This window comes from Medicago sativa, chromosome 2 (assembly GCF_051527215.1).
Source record: "Medicago sativa cultivar Bolivia chromosome 2, Bolivia_mono, whole genome shotgun sequence".
Taxonomy (NCBI): domain Eukaryota; kingdom Viridiplantae; phylum Streptophyta; class Magnoliopsida; order Fabales; family Fabaceae; genus Medicago; species Medicago sativa.
In genome coordinates this window covers 20,998,808-21,021,777 of record NC_140750.1, presented here as the reverse complement: position 1 = coordinate 21,021,777, position 22,970 = coordinate 20,998,808, and the positions used below count along the sequence as shown (strand labels likewise).

The 22,970-nt window shown below is 32.7% G+C and overlaps 1 protein-coding gene across 1 annotated transcript; it reads left to right on the top strand.

The window, feature by feature from the left end:
* Nucleotides 1-5,584: 5,584 nt before the first annotated feature.
* LOC146945419 (Transducin/WD40 repeat-like superfamily protein) lies at nt 5,585-13,328 on the top strand. Its single transcript, XM_085743731.1, has 15 exons — nt 5,585-6,320; nt 6,858-6,930; nt 7,061-8,094; nt 8,227-8,368; nt 8,953-9,192; nt 9,712-10,006; nt 10,292-10,413; nt 10,627-10,746; nt 11,112-11,243; nt 11,344-11,466; nt 11,829-11,939; nt 12,020-12,166; nt 12,237-12,362; nt 12,510-12,626; nt 12,716-13,328. The coding sequence occupies exons 3-15, from the start codon at nt 7,205-7,207 to the stop codon at nt 12,731-12,733; spliced, it is 2,583 nt and encodes an 860-aa protein (XP_085599857.1). The 5' UTR covers nt 5,585-6,320; nt 6,858-6,930; nt 7,061-7,204; the 3' UTR covers nt 12,734-13,328.
* Nucleotides 13,329-22,970: the final 9,642 nt, after the last annotated feature.

The following is a 22,970-nucleotide window of genomic DNA, read 5'->3' as shown; positions in this document are numbered from 1 at the left end:
AATCAAACCTAAAGGTTAGTGTGTCTAACACACGCTTTGAAATTTATGTACACTTGTCATCATGTTCACCTTCATCATCTTTTTGGTCATGTTATTGCAACAGACTACCAACACAAGTTCTAACAATAAGCACCGAGTGATCTTTGAGCTTTGTTGCACTCTTGCAAGCAAATAGACAACCCGAAATTCGAGAGTATAATAAATAGCCAACCAAATTACTCCCTCTGCCCTTTAATATAGAAACATCTACCAAAAAATTGAGTATTAAGAAATGTTGTTTGAGTTATAAAGTTGTATGAAAAACGTATGATTATTACTAAATTGTCCTTATGTATAAATATATTTAATGTTGACAATTGATATTAATAAAGAGTAATTGGGGGTAAAAAGTAATAAATACATCTATAAGTTTATAGATGGTCTTATATTAGACGAACATTTTATTTTTTCTAAATGATCTTATAATTAAGTAAGAAAGGAGTATCATGATGATGAGTCACACCCTTGCCAAGATGTCTATTTTTATGTTAGCCCCACTCTATGTCGATGAAGCCTGAAAATGCTCGTAAATTCTCTCATAAATGATATAAGAATTAAGTTCATAAAAATCATTGAATGTAAGTGTCCAAAAAACACATTGAATTGATTTGTGGTATGAAATGCTAGTAATTGAAATGATAATATGAAAGAGACAAATTTTAGGGGGCCAAGTCAATGCATGAAACACACCGTCCCTTTGCAGTGATGAATAGTACTCTTTTGTTCCCAATTGTCATGTTCTTTTCATTACAGCCTCGCAATTAATAACTCTGAACAAAATCCAAACATATACATACAAATTCTCCCAAGCAAAAGAAGATCGTTGGATGTATGTTAATCCTAAATCCTTATCTGAAAAGGAAATCCTAGTAGCTAAGTCAAAACTATTTTTTGAAACACAATAAAAAAGCTTATAGAATTAGAATAAAAAAAGTAAATTGTATTTTTATTGGTCTCGTAAGTATAGTTAAGATGGTAAAAGTCTGCATAAATATTTGATATGTTGAGATGTAAGTTTGAATATGTAATTTCCCATTTTTTATCGCTTAGTGCTTAGGGTTTTGCCAAAAAGTTTTTATTGGATAAAAGAACAAACTTTTATAGTAATGTGATACTGCTGGTGATGAATTTGCACCCGTGAATAACAAGAATCTTGGAAGAGTGGCAGGAAGGTGAGAGTGATAATAATTGATGAAAAATAAGGAGCAGGCTGGTCATGATGAAATTAGTTCTGACAGGTCAACATTCTATTATCTTCGATGCCAAAAGCACATAGTCCCCGTTCCAGCTTGGAGAGGGATTTCACTCCAATAAATAACATTACTTCCAAAATTCTAAATTGACCTAACAAATAACAACTACAAATGTTGTACTATCCATGTTAGCCATAGTTTGATATGCGTGTGATTGACAAAATAACAGTAAGTTATTGTGAGATTGCAAAAACTGCATTTTCATTTTGTAACTTGAACAAAAATACAGTGATTTTGTCTAATCCATCGTTGTATCAGTCATGCATAGTCTTATAGATACATCTTTGGATCATCAGTTTGTAGTTTGTAAATTGTGCACCGGTAAAACATACTTTTTAAAGCTTTAACAACGGGTGGGGTTTAGTATGGGAAAGGGGAATTCTTTCCCTTCATGGGAAAGTTGAACCACAACCATGGATTTATTACTTTTTTAATTGAATGGCTAGGATTTGTGACCTGTTAATTGTTGTCAATTGTTGCATGGCATTGTGGACCCGCAGCAGTGGTCCCCACCTTCTGATTAAGCAACAATATTTTATTTCCAGAACCATCTTCCTCAAAATTATTACCGTTTATCACCAACGCTAACACTGCACACTTCTTCTTCACCCAACTCCATTAACACCCAACTTCAATTTTATTTAAGCCTTTAATTTATTTGTTTACCTTGTAGTTCCTTCAATTGATTTTATCATCTCCTTTTCAATTTCATTTTTTTTAGACAGGGGTAGGTGGGTATTCCATACAGGATTTGCAATTTCTCTTTTCCACCGCCATAGCATCCTTAAAACTACCACAATTGAAATCATCAAGTAATAGAACAAAAGAAGAAGCATTGATGTTTAAAATGAATCTTTACCTGAACAATCGTAGAATAGTATATATACTTTGGATATTTTAAGCTTTTTTTGCTGGGTTTTGTTATGCTCTGCAGTGTTCTGGAATGTTTGAGAAGAAGAAGAATCGATGTTTTAATGCTTCAGTGCTAAATGTAGGTGAGGATTACGTTGTGATGTTGTGAGAAAATGGGGAGGTGCAACGTTACAAACAACATTAAAAAACAAAACTAAGTTTTTTTTTGTTTTTGGCATAGCCAGTCATAACTGACACCTGTCCTGTGAAAAGGGACTTTCCCATGGTGGGAAAGAAATTTCCTTTCCCTGGTTAAACGGCACCTTAACAACATCACATGTGATTTTGTCGAGCTCATTGTAATTAAAACATGAGCAGTGCTATATATGAAGAAAAATTTTCTCACGAAACAATCCTGAAATCAATGTCAGCCAAGAAATCTTTGCCTGACCGGAAATCATGGGATGGTGATGTCTTATTTTTTTTATTTATTATATGGTGATCAAATAAGGAAGAAATCCAAGGGATATTATGTTGCCACATTTTCGGGATCACGTCGGGATGCTCTGTTTCGCTATAACAAGCATTCCCGTTTTCACTTGGGTTGGCCTGGTGGTATTCGTTTGGGATCTGAGAGTGTGCTCCTACTCGAGGTCTCAGGTTCAATTCTCTCCAGTGACAATTTGGGTGGGCTAATTTAGCTTTTAAAAAAAAAACAAGCATTCCCGTTAAAACATTTACTATAGTTACATTAATTAGTTTTAAAATATATAAAGGATATAAATGCACAAATTTTGAAAATTAGTTACATTTATATTGAATTAGAGAGAGAAAGAGACCAAAATCATATAGTAATGGAGATCTTTTAAGAAATGAAGAGGATGTTTACTTCCCGACCACTAAGGAGGATACAATCCCATCTTTGAGGTGTATTCCAAGTTTTCAAATGAACATGTTTTTAAAAATGCGAATGATAAATAACACACGTCAAAAATAAAATTTGACCGAAAAATAGAGAGCTTAGAAATTCAAAAAATGATCTCCTATAGTAGCTGCACACGGCACATTAGTTGTGAAGACCAATAAATCTAGAGAGATAAATTCTCTCTAGATATAAGGGTCTTCACAATCCTCTCTAAATATAAAAAATTTCAGAGATATTGCATTGTGTAACCACCATAGAGGATCAATGTATTGTATTAGGGTTCTTCTTTTTCTTAATATATTAATGAAATACCATCTTATTAGTAATACCTATAAACAAGAGTACAATTTTTCTTAAAAATAAAATTCATATGTATTTTCCTACCAAAAAATATTCATGCTTGAGGCCAATTGCTTAAGTATCAACGGGCAAAATTTCTAGTAAATATATCTATTTATAAAAGCCCAGGCACAATATATTAGGTCAGTGACATTTCTTCTTCTTAAAAAAAAGGATAGCGACATCTCAAAGGATTTATCAGTTTGTGAAAATCACGTCTCTTTGGAAAGCAATATCAAAATGCATGGCAAGTGGCAACATGTTTTTTTTTTTTTTACTAAATGTTAAATAATATTAATTTTATTGCTCAAAGCCTTTAATAGTTTGTGTGTATCTGTGATGAAACAAACAACTAGTGGACGTGTAAATAAATAAAATATCATAACTATATCCTGTAACGACAACGTGATTTTCTAAACATAATTTTTGGTGTGTACTAGATTACATTTATTTCCTCTAATTTCTGTCCATTTTCCACAGCACATGATATCTGAATGACTAGTCACAACTCACAAGCTAATTATACACATACTAATTACTACATTTATAGACAAAAGTATGTATGAACATTTAGTATTGTTGAAGGTTGGCAAATGACAATGAAACGTAAAAGGAAAGAAAAAGCATAGTGATAAGGTACACGTGAATTTGAGCACTTTAGTGTAAAAGTTTCCAATTTTTCCCTCTCAATAAAGGCAATGGTATTTTAATTTTCTTATATGTTTTTGTCTGAAAGCAATTTAAGATTAAAGGGGTCAATCGAAATTTGGATTCTTGTTAAGACATTCACGGGAGGAAACTGCTACATGATGTTGAACCTCTATTAATTGTGTCATGTAGAAGACTTAACACGGAAATAAATTGCATACTATCACACATGTGAGATACTTTTTCCACTACCCTAGGTTTCTAAATAGCCTCACATATGTCTAGAAGTATACTTTCAGATCCAGTGTTTTTTTTTTGGTTGGGAAGTATACTTCGAGATGGCATAAAAACTATAACTTCATGTTTTCAATTTGTTTTTGCGAAGTTTTAATACAAATAGTTCGATTTTGATTGAGCAATTGAAATTACTTAACTATGTGTCTATGCGATTATATCGACCAAAGAGAGTCTAGGTTCTACTCGTCACTTGCATAAACTCTCGTATCATTATCGACATGTTTGTTGTAGTTCACTTTGAAAAATAAATCATTTTTTATAAAAAAATAAAAATATGTTTAAGAGCTTTTATCGATTTGTTACGGTTTTTAAAAGAAATGAGAATATGAAAAAGAAATATAAAAACTGCATAAATATAGGCAAACTTACTTCAAGGGTCCTTTATCTTATTTATTTGTAACAGTTTTAGTCTTTTATGTTTTTTTTGTCCCATTCAAATTGTTTATCTCTTGAAATGTTTGCAAGTTGGTCCTTTTTTTTCATTTTCATTAAAAAAACATTAATGAGACTAGCCACATATGATTATTAGGGTTGGTGTTTTCTACGTTTTGATTTGAGACCCTAAATCTTGGTGTTTTGATTTGAATTTTATGAGTTTGATGAAAAATATGATGATGGTGAAGATGATTAACATATGAATAAGAAGATGAAAATTTGTTTTTTTCTGAGTTTTTTAAGGATGAAAATTATTTATAATAAAAATTATTACTAATAATCATACGTGGCAAGCCACCTCAATGTTTTTTTAATAAAATAAATGAAGAAAAGACTAACTTGTACACATTTTAACAGATAAATGATTTGAACGGAACAAAAAAAATAAGAAAGCACTCAATTGTTACAAATAAATAAGATAAATGACTTGAACAAGACAAAAAAAAAGAAGATAAAAGACCAAACAGTTACAATTAAATAAGATAAATGACCCAAGTAATTTTGCCTAAAACATAAAAGCTATTTTGAATAGTTTTTCTTGAATAACATTTTTTTATAAATGATGTTTTTTTATATAAAAAAGTGATTTACATTATGGTAAACAAGTACCATGTAACTTCTAATTTTTCAAAAAAAAATTAAAAATAAACTTTAAGTTATTAAATGTGAAAACCAATTGAGTTAAAAGTTAATGAAGTTGAATGACCATAGTTCAAATGAGTAAAAAAGAAAAAACAATAAGATAACAACTACTCCTAGACAACATTTATCTTCCACACCCAAGTGCTCAAAAATCAACATTTCTAGTAACCAACAAAAGGCTAACTTTTCTCCTTCTCAGCATCTCTCTCATCAATATCATCTCAAGACTATGATATGATGATAGACCTCAAATACATATGGGTGCTAGTTTCAATCAACAGGTACATTCTCAACACAATACAAAATGAAAAAACAAGAAACACTCTAAGAACAAGATGCATATCAAACTTAAGGACTCAAAACCAAGAATTCTTTGAATTCTCTGACCAATCAGTCCTATCCAATCTTTATTATGGCATTGACAACATTGAAACTGCAATACAATCAAAACATCCGGAACAAAGATCTTTTAACCTTAAAAAGTCAGAAGAAATGCTTCAAGTTCCAGCAATGCTTGATGAAGATGAATTCACTGCTTCAATTCCAAATCATTACTTGGTTTGTTGCTCTTATTTTTATCTCTCAGTTGTTAGGAAGCTTCAAGGTGATGAATGGCAAGCTGCACTGCATTTTCTTCAAGCTGTTTTGGTTTCTCCGAAGCTTGTTTGGAATGAATTTGCACCTCATCTTTGTGAAAGTCTTTTCAAGAAGCATGAAAATAGAAGTTTGGAGTTTGTTAGTTCTTTGAATTCTGAGGAAGAAATCAATGAAGCAATTGTTAAGGAGAAGGCAAGGAGGTACAAGGAGTGTTTGGTGTATTATCAGGTCATGCTTTATGGAGAGATTCCATGGTGGAGCAGTTATTGCAGCAATAATTCAGCAAATTATATGTAAGATTAATCAATGAGAGAAATTAACTGTGTATTTTGAAGTTCAATAGTTTGAGGAATAAAGTAGGGACTAAACATGATAAGAAATGTTAGTTATTATGCAAGGTTAATTTTTGTTGTTGTCTTAATCCTCCGGTTCTAGGGGACGGACCCTGGTAATCGAGAGTTCAACCGAGAGGTAATTGATGACTGGTCAATGATTGTTCCTGTCAAGTTTTGAACTCGGTTCTCCTGAACAATTCAACCTTAATTGAAATTTGCGAGATCAATCACTTGGTTTATTATGAAAGGTTAATTAGCTAAATAGGCTGACTACAATATTTATTGCAAACAAACATGAATGGATATATAATAAAGTTTAATCAGACATTATCTATTGTTGTTTTTCTAATTATTAGTGATAAAATATTGATAAGAAGAGATAATATTATTGGCAAGAAATACATAAGATATGATTTCTTTAAGCTAGGACATTGATTTTTTATATTTTTTATATTATTACTTTGTCATCTAAGAGTAACTTACTGATATCGACAGGGATGCATCCAATACCAGCTGTGTATCTTCTACTTCAGTTCAACATGAACAAAGATTGAAAACTTGCAATACAGTAAGTTTTTATTTAATTTAATTTAATTCTATTACTAGCATAATTAATAGTACATTTTATTGAAACACTTTCAAAAATTTTACAATATAAAATAAGCCACTTTTGTTTCCCTTAAATATTTTTGTGGCAGTATGGGAAGGTTCACCCAATGGATCCTCAAGATGTGATGCAAGAACAGTTGAGAGCAAAAAACATAATTAACCTTGATTCAAGCAGATTGACCAGGTCCACATAAGATGTTGTTGCTTTATCGATCTCGAAACGGATAGAAAAAATGAGTATCGATTTAAATTGCCGTGTCGAGGATTTATTAATCGAAGAAGCATTGCAGCCACTAGAATTCCATCTCTTTGATCATGCAAGCAGAAATCATAGACTCGGCCAGAAAAACCGCGAAGAAAGTTCGAAGATGAAATTGCAAACATCATTAGAAAAATGTGGTGAAGAGTATATTGTAGACACTGCATCGATTTTCGAGAGTTTAATCAGTTCATCAGGAACTAATTATGGTTCATTAAAGGATGTGATTTTGGATGAACTACTAATAGTGATCTCAACTTCGAAAGAGGAAAAGGAACTAAGAACATCAGTATCAATTCTAACAACAATAATTTCAAGGAACAAGTCAATTATAGAAGATGTGAAGAAAAAGGGTTTAAGGTTATGTGATTTAGCAAGTGCTCTAAAACAAAATGTTCATGAAGCAGCAATTCTAATCTATTTAATAAATCCATCTCCTATAGATATAAATACACTGGAAATTTTGCCAATATTAGTAGAGATTGTATGCACTTCATCAAAAAGTTGTTACAAGAGTAATAAGCAAGAAGAATCACTTCTTATGACACCTCATGCAGCATCATTGATGATCATTGAAGAACTTGTAACTTCATTTGACTATGCTAAAAATAACATGCATTTGGAAGTAATCAGTTCCCCTCGTGTTCTCAGTGGACTTATAGAAGTTGCAAGAAATCATAATCTTGAAGAGTTTTTGTCTTTGACTACCATTCTCATAAAATGCATGCAGTTTGATTCACAGTGTAGAAAGTATGTGTCACAGTTCACTCCTCTTGCTCCATTTCTACACCTTTTAGAGACAGAAAATGTTCGTGCCAAATGCACGGCGCTTGAGTTTTTTCAGGAAATCTTATGCATACCAAGGTATGTAACTATGTAACCAGTTCTTTCATTTGTATTTTGTTTGGAATGTAATTGAGTAGAATTTGGACCACATATGTCTTTAGCTAGTAGGTAGAATCATTCGTTTTCATTTTTCTATTTCCATTTGTTCAGATCATCGGCTATTAATCTGCTGCAGAGGATAAAAAAAGAAAGCAGAATCAATATTATGCAGATACTAATGCATTGTGTCCATCAATTACAACCTGATCACCAGATTTTAGCTGCTAACCTATTGATTCAGTTAGACACATTGGTAATGTTTTAAATTCAGAAAAATTTAAGTTTATAGGTTACAAATTCTTATCATGAAGAAAGTCCTAGGGAACAAATATTGGATCATCCCATTTGCATTCTGTTAACTACACGAGGTTAATAATTTGCTAAGAGGCAACAATGACATTCATCAAAGGAGGATATCTTACGGATCCAATTTATTAGAAATTTGAGCATCAAGTCACTAAATGATACGTTTGGCCAGGGACTTAAATCGTGATTGTTTCATGATTTTTGATATTGCTGGCTAATATGGATGATATAGATACAACAATGAGATCGCAGAGACATAAAAAACCTTAGTGTCATGCCACAATTGCTGTCACAGACCGCATCTAAAAAACTTCTGTAACGATTTTCTGTTTTGCGGTCAAATGAGACTTATATTGTCACAATTACTGTCACGTTGTGATCGTGTAGACAGCCTTAATCTTGGCCTCGAACCGTTTTTTAAAAATTTACATTTGGCATAAAGTCATAGAAGAATATTTTTCCCTTTCATTAAAATATTATACTTGAATAGGTTTTAATGTATATACATTGTCAAACAACACTATCATGCAGAACCCAACTGATAAAAGCTTGTTCAGAGAAGAAGCTGTGCAGATTCTTCTAAGGGAATTGACATCTGAAGAAAGCTCAGAACATATATTATCTTCATCCATTCTATCAAATCTTGCTGGCACATACTCTTGGACAGGAGAATCATATACAGCTGCATGGCTTCTGAGAAAGACAGGCTTGACCTCTCCCTATCATCAAAACATGATACGAAACTTCAACTGGTTGGATCAGAGTCTACAGGTAAGCTTCAAAGAAGGATTATTATATGTCAACAAGTAATATGTATAAGCATCTGTGAATCCCCAATACTTCAAAAAAAAAAGGAGAAATATTAGTGTGTGACATGTGTCCAATATTTTCTGATACTTATTCATATAAAGTATCTGGTAATCTTTTTAATTCTTTTTGAAAATATTTTCACCGATACTTCTAAGATACATCTAGGATACTCTTACCAACTAAAAACACAGTTGTTTTTCAGATACAATACATCTTCGATATGTCTTACTAACTAAAGACACTAAGTCGTATGTTTTTTGTGACACGTTCATCATAGTAGAAATAATATGTTCAAATTAATGTCGTGGAAATATGTGACTATGCCTACGTGTTATGATCACAATTCACTAGTACTTTTCTTCACGTATCTCCATATCCATGTCATATCTTATCTGTATCGTAATATGTATTCACACTTCTTATTATGAGCAGTGTTGTGCAGTAACAACTAAGGACATAAATAAAATTCATAACATGCAGGATACAAGCATAGATGTATGGTGCAGCAAAATTTCCAAATGTATCATAAGTGTTGGAGATTCAATCTTCCATACTTTAGAGAGAGGACTGAGAAGCAAAATTAAAAGGGTTTCTAGAGACTGCCTTATAGCCATCTCGTGGCTTGGATGTCAAATATCAAAAAATCCAGACAGCCTCAGTAATTCTGCATCTGAGATTATATTAAGAGGAATTGAGCAATTTCTGCATCCTGGAGTGGAATTGGATGAAAGACTTTTGGCATGTATGTGCATGTATAATTATGCCTCAGGGAAAGGTATTGTCCTTGTCATTTTTTTTTATGAGGCTTGTCCCTACCTCAGTTATGTTACTTAACAAATGTCATGACAATGGCAATTCATCTAAATTGCACTCAACAAATTCTGCTCATAGGTTCTGTTTGGATTGGTTTATTTGAGTTTATTTACTAGTATAAGCACCTAAGAGACTGCTTGGGAGAACTTATGAAAATAGCTTATATGAAAACAGTTTGAATTTATTTTATCTTTTGTTATTTAAATAGCTTATAAGTAAGACATTAAGACAGCCATTTTTCATGTAGGAAAGCAAAAACTAATGCAATTCTCGGAAGGAGTAAAGGAATCATTAAGACGACTTTCAAACATAACTTGGATGGCTGAGGAGTTACATAGGGTAGCTGATTTCTTGCTTCAAAACACATCAGTAAGTACTCATTTATGTACCAACTTGTAACACTTGAAAAACATTGTCTAAGTTAAAGAACTTTAGTAAATTACTCATAATTAGCATGATTCATGTTCACACTTAAATCCTTAAGGTATATTGCAACTTTAGTAAAAATAATAAATAAATTGCAGTAAGTACTAACTAATTTATTTTGTTGCATCACCTTAATCATCATGGTGGTAAGAGCAGCGTATTTCTTGTGTTCATACACAAATCCTTGAGGCAGGTCGCAACTTTAGCACATCAGTTTGCTCCCTCATATACTACAAGGGACTGTTATTCAGTGGATATTCAGATGGATCAATTAAGGTAATGACATATATGATTTGAGTCAATGAGTTATGTAGCTATCATATTTATAAGTCAGCAATGTAACCATTTTCTCTAAGTCAGCAAAATAGAAAAATGTTGCTGGGCATACCTAACTAATGTCAGTTTCTGTGGTGAAAATTTCTGTATTGAAATAATAAAACCTGTTTTGGTACGGTTCAGGGGTAATCACATATACTAGACCATAGTGTTTAAACACATGTCATAATCTATAATCCTAAGTTTACATAATATAATTGACCAAATTCTATGATCGAATCTTGCGTGTTCTATGTTTGCGTTTTTTGTATCTGTTTTCTTTTGAACCAGGATATCTGTTCTAACAAAACTATTGTTTTGAAAAGGTCTGGGATATTAGGGGGCACTCAGCCAGTCTTGTATGGGACATTAAGGAGCACAAGAAGTCAGTGACATGCTTTTCAATTTATGAGCCACTAGACAGTCTTTTAAGTGGGTCCACTGATAAAACCATAAGGGTAAGGTTAAAACTTTCTTTTATGGTTCAATTTATCTACCAAGATTTCTATTAGCAAGAGTGAATGAATTAATTATCTTACAATAACATGCACATAATAGGTGTGGAAAATGAACCAAAGAAATCTTGAATGTCTTGAAGTAATAGTCATGAAGGAACCAGTTCATCATTTGCGCGCACATGGCGAGACAATTTTCGCAATTACTGAAAAACAAGGAATAAAGGTAAGGCTTTAAATTTTCCTTGATTTATGACATGAAGTAACTGAAAATTCAAAGCAAAATCACACTTATAGCACAAAATCATCTCTATAATCTAGTTGTATTATCTTAGAATTTGAGTTGGGCATAAAACAACCCTATTAAATTGCCTTGAAGGTAAGGACTATCCACCACTTATAACCACATTTTCAGACCTGAACATCTAGAGTGCGACCTGAGTGGCCTGATAATGGATGGTTCAACGAATCTTAGATAATAAAGACTTCGTAAAAAATAACCATAGTTTTGCTACCTTCATGTCTTGGATAATAAAAACATGGGACAATTATAACAACTGATGACTTTGTCTTGTTTACTTTTTTAAGCTTGTTAACAAATCGAGAGAAATAAGAGATATTTTCAAAGGTAAGCATGGGAAGTGCATGGCAGTGGATCATGGAAAGTTATATATTGGCTGCACAGACTCAAGCATACAGGTTAGTGTTTTTTCCTGGTGTTGTTTGACATAGATTATGGAATCAACAAAATACAATCATGATATGATACTTTATTTTAGGAATATAACACAACACACAATAGGGAACTGGAAATCAAACCACCTACAAGAAGTTGGAGGAAGCAAAGTAAACCAATCAATTCAATTGTAGCCTATAGAGATTGGCTCTATAGTGCAAGTAAGCATGTTGAAGGAACAACATTCAAGGTGAGAGCTAAAACTTTTGAGCTTAAAAAAGAACTTTGCTTTGTTCTTACATGGATGGATTATGATATAGGAATGGAAAAGAAGTGCAAAACCCAAAATTTCAATCCTTACTGACAAAGGAGATAATGTGGTAGCCATGGAAGTGGTAGAAGACTTCTTATACCTAATCTCTAGCTCATCAGCAAGCAGCATTCAGGTAAAAGTAATAACCTAATACTATTATTTATGTCGCTAAATATAAGTCCGCGGATAAAAAAAAAGAAGTTCGTCTCAAACCCTATGAAAAAATTAACCAAAACAACGCAAAATCAACTGCTTAACTTGAAATCAAATTCTCAAACAGATCTGGTTGAGAGGAGTACCAAAAAAGTTGGGGAGATTATCAGCAGGGAGCAGGATAACAAGCATCTATGCTGCCAATGACATTATTTTTTGTGGTACTGAGAAGGGACTAATCAAGGTAAACAGAACCAACTCATCTGACCTCTTGTTATTTATTTCTCTAAAAATAATGTCTAGACATGATGACATTTCCCAAATTTTCAACAGGGCTGGATCCCTCTGTAAGAAGAACTTCAATTCATTGTGCATACATGTCTGTTCTTTCAAGTTTGAAGTTCAAACCTTTTGCCAGCCTAGTATTACAACAAAGATTAGCCAGTATGGAAAGCTTAGTCATTTATATATGATATGACTCCATTGTCAGACACAAACCAAATGCATTTAATTCATATGCCAAAGGCTTAGCGAGTTCATACCTTACATCACTTATTACTTGTCAAGTAGCAACGCAGACACCGGACACCATACTCACACAGACATTGGTAATAATTTGAGTAAGTGGAAGTGATTGAATGTAGCACATTTCGGTGATGTGTTTGTATCAAATATCGACAAGTGTCAGACATTGGACACACCTTCAATTTGAAATGTTGATGTTACATGTGATTACTATAGTAAATACTTGTGAAATTTGTATTTTGAGTGAAAATCATTGTGAATAGTAGTTGATTGTTTAGCACCGTAAAAAAAATGTTATTTTTCTTTTGGAAAAGGTTCATGAAATGTTATTATTGTAATGTTATTATTGTAATGTATTGTAACAAATACCAATATGTTATTCCATGAATTATGATTTTGCAAATTTTGAGTAAGGTGCAAATCGTTTTGTTGCGAAATGAAATGGAATCTCTTACAATCAAAAGAGACCAAGCAAAAATCAATCAAAACGGTTGCTACGCAAGTATATTGAAAATAAAAACATTGTTTTCCAATCGCTTATCAACAACTCTCCTCCATTATGTAATGTAAAAATATCTCTCTTAAAAAATTGTTTCGTTCTTCGTGTTAACCCTTTGATTTTTGGGTAAAAGTGTTTTGATAATCTGAAATTTGACCGGATGATAATTAAAGTCTAACAAAAAATTGTTCTACCAAAAATTAAACTCAAATTATCTTGTCAAGCAAAAGGGGTAAAAGGGGTGTTTGATTTCAAAGACACACTATATTGCAACTATGAATCTGGCATCTTTATTTTTGGATTCAGTTTTTATTTATTGAAAGATAAAGTGGAGGTCTATGACTTCTAACAGATAAACGTTTGTATGTTGATGCATAACAAAAAGTTTTCTTTTGCATTATCTTTTGTTTTCTTGTCAGTGTTATATTCTTGTCTTTTTGGTCACAAGAGCATATTCTCGTGCCTAAAATGAAGTCTAAAGACAAACATTTTTTTTTAATAGAAAATGCTAGTGTATTGTTGAACCGGGAGGAAACTGAAGGGAAACACCAATATCCACCCATCCAAGCAGATTTTAGAGGTTGTGAACAATTGATGATATGAGTGTACTGCCATTATGTCTATTGAGCAGTACATTAAGAACTAAACTAAACAAGTTTGATCGATGACCAACTTCATGACCATGTTTTGTTGGCCGGTAGAAATTAATATCTATGTTTAATTTATTTACTTGAATTTAGTGTGGTTATGCCCCCACCATACCCTGTAATGAAGGGAGAATCGTGCGCAAACGTGGCAATGATTCAAATATTTTCTCCTTTGACCTGAGTCAGTATGGTTGCAAGGTTTAGGTTGTGGTTGATGCCAGGTAGCGATTGTTGTTTCCTTAAGTTTTGGTACATAACATTGTATTACCATATGCCAATAATTAGAACTTTTTTGCTACATGTTTGTTTTGTTGAAAAAGTGATTTGATAATTGTGTATGTTTTTGCAGAGATTTTTTCACAATGATTTGTATGCTTCTATGAAAATGACAAAATGTTTTGCCCCAAATTTTCGAAACAAATCATTTATAAAGTATTTTTTCATTAAGAAAACTCCAAAACAAAATGCTCTTAATTTCAACCTTTCAGATGAATAACTAGAAAGGGACTTGTGCTTTCGCACGGGTCACTTAACACTTTGATAATTATATAAAAAATAATTAGATTGTTAATATTGTAAAATGTTTATAGATATCAAATGAAAATTATGAGTATTAATGTAATGTTTATATTAAATATTTTTCTCTTACATATACAAAAAAATTGTTAAATAGTTGAGTCACAACAGTTATGGATTTTATTTGTTTATATATGCTAAAACAAATTTTTATGTAGATATATGAGAAAGTTGATATGATAAAATTTTGAAAATTCATGACTATTTTCAAAATCAAAATTAACATAGTGTTTCTAACAAATAACTTTTTATTTTATATGCAAAAGACTGTTCAATGTTTGCACCGCGCTTGTTGCAAATTTTATGTACTTATATATGTATAAACAATTTTTTTATGTACATATATATGAGAAAGTTGATAAAATTTTAAAAACTCATGGCTGTTTTCAAAATCAAAATTAATGTAGTTTTTCTATTAAATAACTTTTTATTTTATATGCAAAACACTGTTCAATGTTTGCACCGTATTCGTTGCAGATTTTATGTACTTATATGTGCATAAACAAATTTTTATATACATATATGAGAAAGTTAATATGATATAATTTTGAAAACTCATTTCTCAAAAAAAAAATGAAAACTCATGACTATTTTTAAAATATAAACATGAATGTAGTGTTTCTATTAATTAACGTTTTATTTTATATGCAAAACATCAGTCAATGTTTGCACCACACCCGTTATAGATATAGTTGTGTTATCACATGATAATGCAAAACAATAATCATGCACCACTCATGACTATTTTGGAAATCCAATAATCATGCAAAACAAATGACACTAAAACAATACAATGTATTAGTTACATTTGTTGGACATTAATTAGGGTCATTAGAAAATTGATCCATGAGTCATTAACAAATTTGTTGAACATTGGTTTTAATATAGTTGTAAATATAGGATATTAGTTTTAGGCTTGGAAGTGATAAACCCAACAAATTAATTAATTGGCCTTGTAGAGCTTATCGGGAAAAAAACTGAATTAGAGCTTATCCCAAAAAACTGGCTTTTTAGAATGTAACAAATTTTTTCTCTTTCAAAAAAAAAAAAGAATGTAACAAATTTTTATTTATTTTTTCTCACAAATATCTCACGTGCTCATGGTTACTAATTCAAACTTCTTTTGTACTCATAGGAATTAGTTAGGCTTCTAAATGAAAAAGCAAAAAAAAATTAATTAATTGGCTTTTTAGAGCTTATCGGAAAATAAAAACATATGCTTTTAGAATGTAACAAATTTTCAACATACTCATAGGAAATTCCTTCAAAAAACATACTCATAGGAAATTAGTTAGGCTTCAAAAATAATAGAGCAAAAAAAGTTAATACATCAAATTAGTTAGCTTTGAAGTGATAAACTTGCAATATTTAGGGATTTAGTTATGCTCGGGAGACAAACCTAATTGGAAATCCAATAATCATGCAAAACAAATGACCATAAAACATAAAATATATTTTGGGTGTTATCACACGCGGAGGGTAGCTAGTTACACTTTGTTTTTTACAAATGTATTAGTTACATTTGTTGGACATTGATTAGGGTCATTTTTTTTTTTTGAGGGAATTGATTAGGGTCATTAGAAAATTGATCCATGAGGCATTAACAAATTTGTTGAACTTGTAAATATAGGATATTAGTTTTACGCTTGGAATAAATTTAACAAATTTATTAATTGGCCTTGTAGAGCTTATCGGGAAAAAAATTGAATTAGAGTTTATCCCAAAAAAACTGGCTTTTTAGAATGCAACAATTTTCTATTCACAAATTTCCCACGTGCTCGGAAAAAAATTGAATTAGAGTTTATCCCAAAAAAACTGGCTTTTTAGAATGTAACAACTTTCTATTCGCAAATTTCTTACGTGCTCATGTTAATAATTAAAATTTCTTTCGTACTCATAGGAATTAGTTTGGCTTCTAAATGATCAAGCAAAAAAATTTAACTAACTGCCTTTTTAAAGCTTATTGGAAAATAAAAACAGGTTTTTAGAATGTAACAAATTTTCAACATACTCATAGGAATTAATTAGGCTTCAAAAATAATAGAGAAAAAAAAATTTAATACCTTGAATTAGTTAGATTTGAAGTGACAAACTTGCAATATTTAGGGATTTAGTAATGCACGGAAGATAAACCTAAAAAATTAAATTTTTAAAAATTGAATAAATTAGTTTTTTTTTTTTTGCAAAATGACAAATGTATCCATAAAATTAAGAAGATTGAGCATTTAACTGAGGATGATTATGAAATTTTGTTGGACTTCGATTTTTAAATAGTGTTAGTAGATAACCATGTGATATGATAATTATCATGGGGAAGTTTTAATAAACATATTATTTTCTCACGTCAAACATTCTTCTCGATCCTTCTGGGTCTTCATATAATACAAATACACAAATCATAAGCTAACATGCAATGAGGTGAACCCTTATAATTTGGTTCATGTGTTTGTACCATTGATTTTGCATATTGTTCTTATTATGACAAAACTAATTACTTGTCCAGCACCAAAGCAGACACTGGACACCATGCTCACACAGACATTGATAATAATTGAGAAAATGGAAGTGAATGAATGTAGCACGTGTCAGTATTGTGTTCGTATCAAATATCGACAAGTATCAGACATTGGACACACCTTCAATTTGAAATGTCGATGTTACATATGTGATTACTATAGTAAATACTTATGAAATTTGTATTTTGAGTGGAAATCATTGTGAATAGTAGTTGATTGTCTAGTACTGTACAAGAAAAATTATTTTTCTTTTGGAAAAGGTACATGAAATGTTATTATTGTAATGTATTGTAACAAATACCAATATGTTATTCCCATGAATTATGATTTAGCAAATTTTGAGTAAGGTGCAAATCGTTTTGTTGCGAAATGAAATGGGAGCTCTTACAATCAAAAGAGGCCAAGAAGAAATCAATCAAAACGGTTGCTACACAAGTATATTGAAAATAAAAACATTGTTTTCCAATCGTTTATCAACAACTCTCGTCCATTATGTAATGTAAAAATATCTCTCTCAAAAAAAGTGTTCTGATAATCTGAAATTTGACCGAAAGATAATTAAAGTCTAACAAAAATTTGTTCTACCAAAAATTAAACTCAAATCATCTTATCAAGCAAAAGGGGTAAAAGGGGTGTTTGATTTCAAAGACACACTATATTGCAATTATGAGTCTTGCATCTTTATTTTTTTATTGGTTTTTATTTATTGAAAGATAAAGTGGAGGTCTATGACTTCTAACTAATAAATATTTGTTTGATGATGTTGAACAAAATGTTTTATTTTGCATAATCTCTTGTTTTCTTGTCAGTTTGAATTTGTTATTAACTTCATGCTTATTTATTTTAGGGTTAAATATGCTTTTGATCCCTATAAATATACCAACTTTTCGTTTTAGTCCCTCTAAAATTTTCCTTCAACTTTTAGTCACTATAAAATTTTCAATCACTACTTTTGATCCCTATTTTTAAGTTAATTTTTGTATATTTTAATGAAATTGTGCAGAAATGTGTAGAATATTGTAAAAAATATTCCCAAAAAAAAATTAGAATTTTTTAACAAAACACAAATTAAATATGAATTTTTAACCGTAAACAATATAAAAATTCATGACCATGTTTTTTTGGCAGGTAGAAATTAACATCTATGTTTGATTTATTTACTTGAATTTAGTGGTTTTTGTTGATTCTAATGCCCCCAGCCTACCCTGTAATGAAGGGAGAATCGTGCGCAAACATGGCAATGATTCAAGATTCAGGTTGTTGCTGATGCCGGGTACCAATTGTTGTTTCCTTAAGTTTTGCTACATAACATTGTATTACCATATGCCAATAATTAGAATTTTTTTGCTACGTGTCTGTTTTTGCAGTGATTTTTTTCACAATGATTTGTATGCTTATAAGGATATGACAAAATGTTTTGCCCCAAATTTTCGAAACAAATCCTTCATAAAGTATTTTTTTTCATTAAGAAAACTCCAAAACAAAATGCTCTTAATTTCATCCTTTCAAATGAATAATAACCATGTGATGATGTGATACAGTGAAGCATGGATACTCCAAAACGGAGATGTGCCCGTATCGGATACGTATCGGATACCACGTACCCATGAAGTATCGGAATTAATTATTTTAATTTTCAATAAATAAATTATCGGATGCTTATATGATACTCCACGTATACACAAGAATACTTATAAGATACTTCACATATACGTATCCTAGAAAAATATGAAGGGCAAAAAAGTGAGACAATGTTGTAAAATTTCAGTAGAGATGTATATGATTCAATTTTAGATATCCATTAGTTAAATTGTTTCTCTATGAACCACTTAAAATTATACTTCTTGTGGATAAAGGTAACGAGAGAGGTGATTCAGTTAATCAACATTAGATAAAATTTGTTTGAGTTCTTTTCATTATTCTTCTCTCGATATCCTCACATATGAAAATATAATATGGTTTATAAGAAAAACTTACATTTTTTTTATTTTGAACACATGTATGATTTTTTTAAAAATTGTGACTTTTGTAATAATATAATAATTAAGAGTAATCAATGTTAATTTTCTTCAAGTATTTTACATACATATAAATTTTGATATAATTTTTTTGTTAACGTATCTTGACCGTATCGTATCCTAAATTTTAAAAAAATTGCGTATCTGCGTACCCGTATCGTATCGTATCATACCCGCACCCGTATCCGTATCGGGGTTTCATAGTGTAATACTTATCATGGGGAAGTTTAGCTATACATATTATTTTCTCAGTTCAAACGTTCTTCTCGATCCTTTTGGGTCTTGATATAACACAAATACACAAATCATAAGGTAACATGCAATGAGGTGTACCCTTCTAATTTGGTTCCTATGTTTGTACCATGGATTTTGCATACTGTTCTTAATATGACAAAACTAACTTTTAAGCTAACATGCTTAGTGAGTTCATACCTTACATCATTGATTACTTGTCAAGCACCAACACAGACACCGAACACCATACTCACAGATACGTTGATAATAATTTGAGAAAATGGAAGTGATTGAATGTAGCACGTGTTAGTGTTGTGTTCGAATCAAATATTGACAAGTATCAGACATAGTATGACTCAAAATTTGATGGATTGAGAATATTGTTGATAAAAATATAAAAGATTTGTTTCAAATATATTTTGTGCTGAAAATATATTTATGGACAATAAATATATTTTTGTACCGTATGAAGGACGATTTGATGCAAATATATTTTGAAAGGGAATATTATATTTTTGATGCAAATATTCTTTCACTGAAGGAGAAAAAAAAGAAACGTATCTTCAGTGTGATATTCGTTCCAAACTTATAAGTTATACTTTTACTATAAATATAGACATTGTATCAGAGTAAACCTTGAGATAGAGGGGGCTGAAACAAGGGTTTATAAATCAAACTAGAGTTTGTATAGAGTTTGCTCTTGGCAACGAACACTAGGGTTGGGTTGATTCACCATGAGAAACACTATTAGGATTGAGTATATTGGTCACGGGAAGAGATTGGGGCTTTGGGTAGAATTAGGCGGGAGACTTATTCTTGTAACCCATTGATATCTCTTTTGTAAAGTTACTTATCATTATAGTGAAAACGGAGGGCTGCTCTCTCCCCCAGACTAGGTCCATTTGGACCGAACTGGGTCAACAAATTATTTTGTGTTCTCTCTTTCTTTCTCTTGTTGTTTTCTACTTTTGCTTGTGTTTAATTGTTATCCATTTTGAGTTTGGTTGCTTGATTAACTTGCTCCACACATCAAGTTTATTATTAGTGTGATTTTTCATCGAATTCACAACAATTGGCGCCCACCGTGGGGCAAGGGTCAAAGGATAATCAAGTACCATGGATTCGAAGTGGGATATTTAGAAGTTTACCGGGGATAACCATTTTGGGTTATGGAAGGTAAAGATGGAAGCGGTGTTAATACAGTAAAAGTGTGAGAAAGCTTTGAAGGGTGAAGGTGTGTTACCGGTCACCATGTCACGAGCGGAGAAGACCTAGATGGTGGACAAGGCCAGGAGTGCCATTGTCTTGTGCCTCAGGGATAAAGTTTTGAGAGATGTAGCGAAGGAACCAACCGCGATATCGATGTGGTTAAAGTTCGAATATTTGTATATGACAAAGTCTTTCGCTCATCGGCAATTCCTAAAGCAACAAATTTACTCATTCAAGATGGTAGAGTCAAAGGTCATCATGGAGAAACGTACGGAGTTCAACGAAATCCTTAATGATTTGGAGATTATTGAGGTGCATCTTGAGGATGCGGGTGCTTTGGTGGTGTGTTGTTAGGAGGATGAAGAAGGTGATGTTTCTCACCTTAAGAATGATGCCTAGTGGAGCGGTGGTCGTCTGGAGAGACGTTAAACACTCAACATCAGCCTGGAGAGGCGGTGGTAAAAATACTCATGATCAGTATGGAGAGGCGGAGGCAACAATGCTCATGATTTACCTGTTGAGGTAGAGTTTCAAGGTGGAAGACATAGTGGGGTGTACGCATTTGCTAGTTGATGTAGAGTACGCTCAGCTTGAGGTGGAGTTTGTAACATCCCAGACTGCTTTCAGGATTGCCGACTGACCCTACAAACCAACACGAGTCTTTTCAGCGTGTTTTCTCCTCACTCGCACGGTTACCGGGAAACTTCCCAGTAGGTCACCCATCCCAAAATTGCTCCAAGTCAAGCACGCTTAACTGTGGAGTTCTTATGGAATGAGCTACCAAAAAGAAGATGCATCTTGTTGATATAGGTAGTACCAAACAATTCTTATAAGCCTTCCTTTAACCATGTAGTCCCATACCTACACAGCCTTAGGATCCCTCTTATTCCGATGTGATTCGGTTCCTCTAGAAACTGTCGGGAGCCGCTCATTGTCGTGCCTTGTGCACTGGCGACCACTCCCCCTGTCCTCGTCAACCGTGGGTGTTACATGCCCACCAGCTTCCGCTTGGTTCGTCCCCGAACCACACCGTACTAGGAGAGGTCTGCTCTGATACCATTTGTAACATCCCAAACTGCTTTCAGGATTGCCGACTGACCCTACAAACCAACACGAGTCTTTTCAGCATGTTTTGTCCTCACTCGCACGCTTACCGGGAAACTTCCCGGTAGGTCACCCATCCCAAAATTGCTCCAAGTCAAACACGCTTAACTGTGGAGTTCTTAAGGAATGAGCTACCAAAAAGAAGATGCATCTTGTTGATATAGGTAGTACCAAACAATTCTTATAAGCCTTCCTTCAACCATGTAGTCCCATACCTACACAACCTTAGGATCCCTCTCATTCCAATGTGATTCGGTTCCTCTAGAAACTGTCGGGAGCCGCTCATTGTCGTGCCTTGTGCACTGGTGACCACTCCCCCTGTCCTCGTCAAACGTGGGTGTTACAGAGTTAAACACACTGATAATGGTACGACTATGGAGGACCTTGGGTGCTATGCTCTAGTGGTGAGCAAGAGATTTCTTCATGAAGATGGAAGGCATTTCGGAGGTTGAAGAATGTATAGCACGACTTGCGGGATTACCCTAAAAAAAGGCCAAGGGTGATTGGATGCAAGGTGATCTTCAAGGAAGCGGGAGATGTCCTGTGTTGAAGAGGTTATGGTGAATGCTTGTGGAACTACCTAAAATTCCTAGTGTAGTTGGACTGCAAGGACCTTCAAGAAGGCGGAAGACATTCCGATGGCTGAAGGGGTTAAGGTGTGTACTTGTGGATTACTCTAAAAGCCAAGGGTGATTGGGCACAAGTAGATCTTCAAGGAAGAGGGAGAAGTCCTGTATTGAAGAGGTTATGGTATAGTCTTCCATAGTCTTGTAGAACTACCGAAAATTCCTAATGTAGTTTGGATACAAGGATCTTCGAGAAGGCGGAAGACATTCAGATGGCTGAAGAGGTTAAAGTGTGTACTTGTGGAACTAACTAAAATTCCTTGAGTAGTTTGGACACAAGGATCTTCAAAAGGGCGGAAGACATTCCAATGGTTGAAGAGGTTAAGGTGCAAACTTGTGGAGCTACATGGTGTAGTGGGAAGCAAGGGAAAGAGCAGCATGGTGGTTGATGCTAAATTGGCATCATCACTAATTTAGAGTCAAGGTGGAGAATGTTGTAGTATGACTCAAAATTTGATGGATGGAGAATATTATTGCTAAAAATATAAAAGATTCATTTCAAATATATTTTGTGCTGAAAATATATTTATGGACAATAAATACATTTTTGTACCGTATGAAGGACGATTTGATGCAAATATATTCTGAAAGGGAATTTTATATTTTTGATGCAAATATTCTTTCACTGTAGGAG